This window comes from Vicia villosa, linkage group LG2 (genome assembly GCF_029867415.1).
Source record: "Vicia villosa cultivar HV-30 ecotype Madison, WI linkage group LG2, Vvil1.0, whole genome shotgun sequence".
Lineage (NCBI taxonomy): Eukaryota > Viridiplantae > Streptophyta > Magnoliopsida > Fabales > Fabaceae > Vicia > Vicia villosa.
This window is the reverse complement of record NC_081181.1, coordinates 156,749,569-156,756,800: the sequence shown is the minus strand read 5'-3', so window position 1 is coordinate 156,756,800 and position 7,232 is coordinate 156,749,569. Positions and strand designations below refer to the sequence as shown.

The following is a 7,232-nucleotide window of genomic DNA, read 5'->3' as shown; positions in this document are numbered from 1 at the left end:
TCCTTCTCTGAGCAATGTTTTGCTCTTAATTTTTCACTAGTTAAAATCAATCTTTTTTACTACAGTAAGAGACTATTTCGTGTCACATTGATTTACGTAAACTTTCTATAATCATTCGATTAAAATGTTTTATATACTTTCAATGTCTTCGTCACCTAACATTAATAATCCTTATGAGAAAGCGATGTGTACTTGTAACATTTAAGTTAATAAATATGTACAATCGTTTAATAGATAACATGTGTGGTGTTTATTGCATTGAAGTAGGAAAAGTTTAGGAGTTTTTAAATCCTACACGGCATTCTATCTACAAAAAATAGAGTTAGGAACTAAGATTTTCATGTGACCTTTTCATTTGACAATATATTGATTATTGAAAGAAAAAAATAGCACGTAAAAAGATTTAAAAAAAAAAATTCATGGTAGCTCCAATCCATAATGGACGTACTTAAATTAAATGCAGCGGGGACCATGTGAGGTTAGAAAGAAGAATCGAAATGAAGAAGAGAGATTGAATTGAGAACGGTGTTCCTCCACATACACAAGTTTTACTATTTGAGTTATCCTTCCTCCTTCTATCGCTATCTTATTTAATTTCTCTGTCAATATTTCCCAATTCATTGTAGTGCCGCTTATTAAATTATCATCCATGAATACAATCTCTCTTCCCAAGAGGAACTTAATGTATGCCAAGAGAAACTTAAAAAAAAAAAATCCGTTTCAAAATAAGTAGGTATTCTTATTATCATTAATATAACACCACTATAATACGAAAAAATAATAAATTAAGAGTATTAAATACTGTAATTAGAAGATAAAAATTAAAATTGTATTTGAAATTAAAAGTGACAATTATTTTAGGACAAATAATTTTTATAAATGTGAAATTTATTTTAGGTTTAATAGTTATATACTCACAGTATAAAATAGTTTTATACTGTCAACCAATAAGAATAAATTACTCAGACATGTCATATTGATAATTTAAAATTTAGAGTCTGATATAACGAGATACATGGTAGTGATTGATTGAGAGTGTAAAATAATTTTACAATGTCAATGTATATTTTATTTTCTCTTATTTATTTATGAATAGGGATGAGAAAATGTCAGATTGATTCAATCTATTTAAAATTTAACTCGATCTATTTAATAAAAATTTAAATATAATTTTTTTAAAAAACTTATTTAATTGAATAGATTAAACTTAAATTATTAAAAAAATTATAAAATCTTATAAACCTACCTATATATTTATATAATATATATATATATATATATATATATATATATATATATATATATATATATATATATATATTGAATAATATACAAAATAGTATATGAAAAGTCTTATTATCTATGTAAAAAAAATTAAAATGAAATAAAACATTAATACAAAACCGACATTCAAGTCAAATCAACATTTTAAAAAGATTAGATCAGACAAAATAATATCATCTATATAAATAAAACCACATTTGTTGTAAAATTTAAATGATAACAATATTTTTTTAATAACAAAATCAATCATACTAAAAATTGCATCCATTGATTTAGAAGAAATAAAATTATTATTTATAAATCTTTGAATTCTATTGTTAATAAATAAAAAGTGTAAAAAATAAATGGTATGAAAATATGTTGATTATCGAAACATATTTTTTATGTTTGAATATTTTATTTAAAACGACTTTGAAGACTGTCCTTTTTCTATATAAAATATCCAGTTTCCAATCTAACTAATAATTTTTTGTTGTCAAATCTACACGGACATATTTTTTTTATACCGACTAATACACCAGAACAATTGCCCTAATTGTCAATCATTTGTTTGTCACTACAAAAATAAATCATTTAAATAGATTAAAATTGAGAAGCACTATGACAAAATAAAAATAATTAAATGAAGTTTGTGAGCTAAATAATTTAAAGATAAAATGTTATATTAAAATAAAAATTATTTAAGTTTGATAAATCTGAATTGACACATTGATAAATTTAAAATGATAAAATAAATTTGAGGAAGTCTTCTATACTTTAGACACAACATTGTACACATAATTTGTATGTAATAAATTACAAAGTGATAAATTTTAAAAAAAATATGTGTATTCAATTTATTGACCATAAATTAAATATATTAATTATTTAATAAATATACAAAATAAAATTTACTTTTAATTTATCAGGAAAGAAGTAGAAATAAAAATAATAATTAAGTAATATATACACTTATTTTAAATAATTATATGAAGTGCCCAAATTATTAATACTATTTACGTCTGTCCCAAGTAAGGTTTTTTTTTTTTTTATGGATTCATATAATTTTACTATTAAAACCCCTCTAAGGTGATGTCACAAAAATCTTATAAGTAATTAGTTATAAGCTTTCCACATTAATGGCATCTAATTAGAATGTCACTAGTTTCAATTACAATTAGAATGTCACATGTAATAATGAGTATTAAGATTTTAATAAATATAATATTATGCATTTGACAATAAATATAACCTAAGTACAAAATGTCACTAGTTTGCATTTGACAATACATTACGCAGAAATTAATTAAAATAAATGACATACTAGTATTTTATTAAAAAAGTCAAAAAATTTATGATACAATTAGCTAGCAGTATCCATCCATATTGGTTGCAATTAAATTGAATGCATTGGGGACCGTGCTTCGAGAAACACAACGAATCTCAACCAGCCATCCACCCTTCCTTCCATCGCTATCTTTTTCAATTTCCAAATTCACTCTATTGAATTATCATCAATCAATAGTTACCAGGAGAGTTAACTGCTGTATACAAACAAAATTCATTTATTATTTTTTCATTTTAAAACAAAAACCACTAACCGATTCCATTCAAACTTGTAAACCAATTTTCCAAGAAAAGATGGATGGCGGTGGCGGCGATGACGATGAACCGCTAACCCCCGCCGGAAGGCTGTTCCTTCAACCGGAGATGAACCAAGTAATCCACTGCGTCGTTGGTTTAAAGAACAAAGTCGACGTTGAATCAATTATGACCGAAATTCACAACTCTCTTATGCTTCAGCATCCACGATTCACCAGCCTCATGGTTCGTGACCACCGTGGCGTCGAGCACTGGCGTCCAACCAAAATCAACCTCGACCGCCATGTTCTCGTCTTCGATAATCCAGTCTCCGACGCCGTCGACGATCAATCGGCAATCAGCGAGTATATATCCGATTTATGCACCACACCGAAACTCAGCATGGATAAGCCACTCTGGGAGATCCACATCCTCAAAGCACACAAGTGCCTCATATTTCGAATTCACCATTCGCTTGGAGACGGAATTTCACTCATGTCAATGCTTCTCGCAAGCTGTAGGAAGCGCGACGATCCCGACGCGTTTCCAACGCTGTCTATTCCTACTGTTAAATCTCGCCGCAGTTTGTGGAATCTTGTAACGGCCTTATACTTTTCTTTTATATATGTGATACAATTTATATTCAGGTGTTTATGGATTCGTGACCGGAAAACCGCCATTTCCGGTGGCGATGGTGTTGAACTTTGGCCGAGGAAGATTGCCACGGCTCGTTTTTCGTTGGAAGACATGAAGACTGTGAAAAGTGCCGTTCCTAACGCGGTAAAAAATTCTTTACCTTTTTCCTTTACTAGTAAATATATGCTCAAATTATGATTTTCATTCTATCTATTTCTACTCATTCATTCAAATTATTAATAGTACGATTATACTAATAATAGTAATAATATATAAAAATAGATGGTGAGTAGGTATGTAATAACGGATAGAAAATAAATCATGCTTCGTTGGGGGCCACAATTTTTTTTCTTGTATTAAAATGTGTGTGAGGTCTTACTAATAGGGATGAAGTCAGTCAATATTAAAATAACCAATTCCGTTTTAATTTAGTTTGATTGAGTCGATTAATTTTCGGGTTTGATTATTGTCTACACATTATTTTGTTTTTTAGTTTATGCAAACTTTGACCGAAAAAGGAATATTATAGGAAGAATTTAGTAATGGCTAAAAGGTAAGTCAATTATCAGATAGTCAACAATAGACAACCGCAACTGTACCAATACACTGTACTAACCGATTTATTTAATTTTATTAACTATACGATTGAAACGATCTCTAGAGCTCCTCCCTGGAGCGGCTCCAAAATATCTGCCCAAGCTATTAACCTGAAACATGTATGCTGTAAAATATTGTTGGAAAGAGGATTATTTATATCTTTGAAATAATGCACCTGAGTCTATAGCCTATTAATCTTTTTGACTTGAGGCTTGGCAAAAAGTGTCCATACAATGCAAAACACATTGAGCCTGTTCAATGGAGGCTTCTGCAATAGTTTGGTTTAGTTAAATTTGCACCTTAAGGACATAAATTCAATATAATCCATTAAAAATTGTAGTTTTCTTTTGTTTTTGGTTTTTCGATTATTTTATGTTGTGGATTAAATTGGAGATAAACATGTTGGCTTGATAATACTCTCTTGAAAGTCTTTTAAAATCTTATTAAGTTCTTCTTGATGGGCACCTAAAAAAATGTGTTTGTCCAATAAGTTATTAGTAGTGCATAATCTAAATAGAGGAATATAGTATTAATAAGGTGTGTGTAAGGTTGTTTCCATAGCCAATAAATAACTTGAGAGTAGTCACTAGCATTTTTCTTATGTTAATAATACTTAATATCAAGTGTGTGCTTATAAACTCTTCATTAGTATTTTTGCTTTTACGACTTTACACATATAGTGGAATTATTGAATCGAATGGGATTCAGTTTCTGTCTCTTTAGAGTTCACATATGAAGAACCGATCGACATATTTTAATCAAAGTTGTCATCAATGGACATGCCTTTGGTTTGTTGCACTTAATCTGGATGATAATGTGACAAGATACAACCTTGTTTTTGCAATATTCAAGTAATGTTTGAGAACTTATTTTCCTTCTTGTGCTGTTTTTGATTTGCAGACCATAAACGATGTTCTATTTGCAGTTATATCATCCGGAATATCAAGATACCTGGACTTTAGAGAACCCAATGGTAAATTTAAAAGACATTTGAATAAACAGATTTTTACAGCTGCTCTTTCTATTTTATATACGCATAAGGTGAAACAATTACCACTGTTTTTATCCTCTAAGGGCTGCGAGACGGTGTTCAGCTAACAGGGTTAGCTATGGTTAACTTGAGAAAGCAGCCAGGATTGCAGGTCTACTATACTTTATACAATGTTTTTATTTAGTAATAATGGTTCTAATTTGTGCTTAGAAGATTATAATGTTGATGTTGGATAATTATTAGGAACTGTCCAATTTGATGAAAAGCAATTCTGGCGCAAAGTGGGGCAACAAATTTGGTATGATCCTACTGCCTATATATTACCACAGAAGCAAGAGTACAAATCCTGTAGAATATTTGAAGAGAGCTAAAGTAATGATTGACCGAAAGAAAAAATCTTTGGAGGCCCATTTGTCATACAAAATTGGAGATTTCGTAATGTCCACTCTTGGTCCAAAGGTGCATTTTCTTTTTTTTTTATGATGGATTATGAATTACTGTGGGAAATGTGAAGTATTTATTATGATTATTTGAAAATTGCAGTTTGCTTGCTTGCTAAATTATAGGATGCTCTGCCACACTACCTTTGCATTCTCAAATGTGGTTGGCCCTCAAGAAGAGATTATGATTGCAGGCAATCCAGTAACGTTCTTAAGGGCAAATAATTCTGCCTTGCCTCATGTACAGTACAGCAACCCCTTAGCTAACTCTGTTTTTCTTCATAGCATAGAGCATTTGGTTAATGGGTGGTGGTTTTTATTGATAATGTAGGCACTTGTTTTGCTTATGGTGAGTTATGCTGGAAAGGCAGACATGCAAGTGCAGGTGGCCAAAGACATCATTCCGGATCCTGAGTTTCTTGCCAAGTGCTTTGAAGATGCATTACTTGAATTGAAGGAGTACGTTACAGCCAAAAGTTGACATTAGAGTTCGAGAAATTGTATGTGGGACAACAAATGCTAACAGACATGCATGGCAAAGATATCACAGCCATGAATTATACACACTTGTTCACGAGGAGTAAAAATAAAATTTTCTCATATAGTGAATAAAGAGAGACCCCTAAACTAGATGTGCTATCTGATGTACTGTTTTATATTATAAAAAATCATCAATTATTAATAATAAGAAAACTGGTGCCTACATATACAACATTTGAAATCATGTGAGAAGACTGATGTGAAAAGGCTGATCAACAATTTTGAAAACATGTATGTCAATAGTGCTTGATTAGAGAAGACAAATGGTCATTGTAATGTTTTAAATGCGATTCATTCAATACTAGGGATGGCAAATAGGTAGGGTCGGGTGTGGGTTTCACACTATCCAAACCCGTATTCGAAATCACCACCCGAACCCGAACCCAAAGAGTAAGACTATTCGGGTGGTAAAATAACACCCACGCCCACACCCGTTGGGTTCGGGTTTTTTCACCCAAATCCGAACCCGCAGCAAAATACATAAAATATATTTTCCCACAATTTTCAAATATATATATATATATATATATATATATATATATATATATATATATATATATATATATATATATATATATATATATATATATATATATATATATATATATATATATATATTAGCGGGTGTGATTTTGGATTTCGGGCGCGAGTTTCACACTACCCAAATTTGCACCCGAAATATTGGGTGGCACCTAAATCCAGTCAATTCGAGTTATCACCCGTTGACTCGGGGGGTTCGGGTGCGAGTGGACCCTGCGGATTTGGGTCTGCATGTCATCCCTATTCAAGATAATGAACGTATCACTTAAAGATTCATGAAGACAAATGGTCATTAACAATCACTCTTGTTGATGGTTGCGGTCGCGGTTGCGGGTGTTGTGATTGCGATTATTCTTATTGCTGCAATGCGCTTTGCAGCCGTTGCTGCGTGAATTTCGATTGAGAGGTGTGTTAAATACGTTGTTGAAAAACACATGATTTTAAGATTTTTTAGTACATCATTAAATTGAGTTTTGAAATTATGAAATTATGAGTTTTGATAAAAAATTCTTGAAGAAATATGGAAGAAATTGTCTGATGGGGGTTCTGAATGCAGCTGAACACGTGCTTTTAAAATCACAGTTCTATTGCGGATGCGGTTGTTGAGTCTACCGCATCAGCAATATTGCGGCTCCAATTACGGT

At 31.0% G+C, this 7,232-nt stretch overlaps 1 protein-coding gene across 1 annotated transcript; it reads left to right on the top strand.

Annotated features, from left to right (window-relative positions):
• Positions 1-2,710: 2,710 nt before the first annotated feature.
• LOC131652647 (wax ester synthase/diacylglycerol acyltransferase 11-like) lies at positions 2,711-6,201 on the top strand. The gene is made up of 6 exons (XM_058922577.1): positions 2,711-3,624; positions 4,978-5,050; positions 5,152-5,219; positions 5,312-5,527; positions 5,612-5,749; positions 5,840-6,201. The coding sequence occupies exons 1-6, from the start codon at positions 2,905-2,907 to the stop codon at positions 5,987-5,989; spliced, it is 1,365 nt and encodes a 454-aa protein (XP_058778560.1). The 5' UTR covers positions 2,711-2,904; the 3' UTR covers positions 5,990-6,201.
• Positions 6,202-7,232: the final 1,031 nt, after the last annotated feature.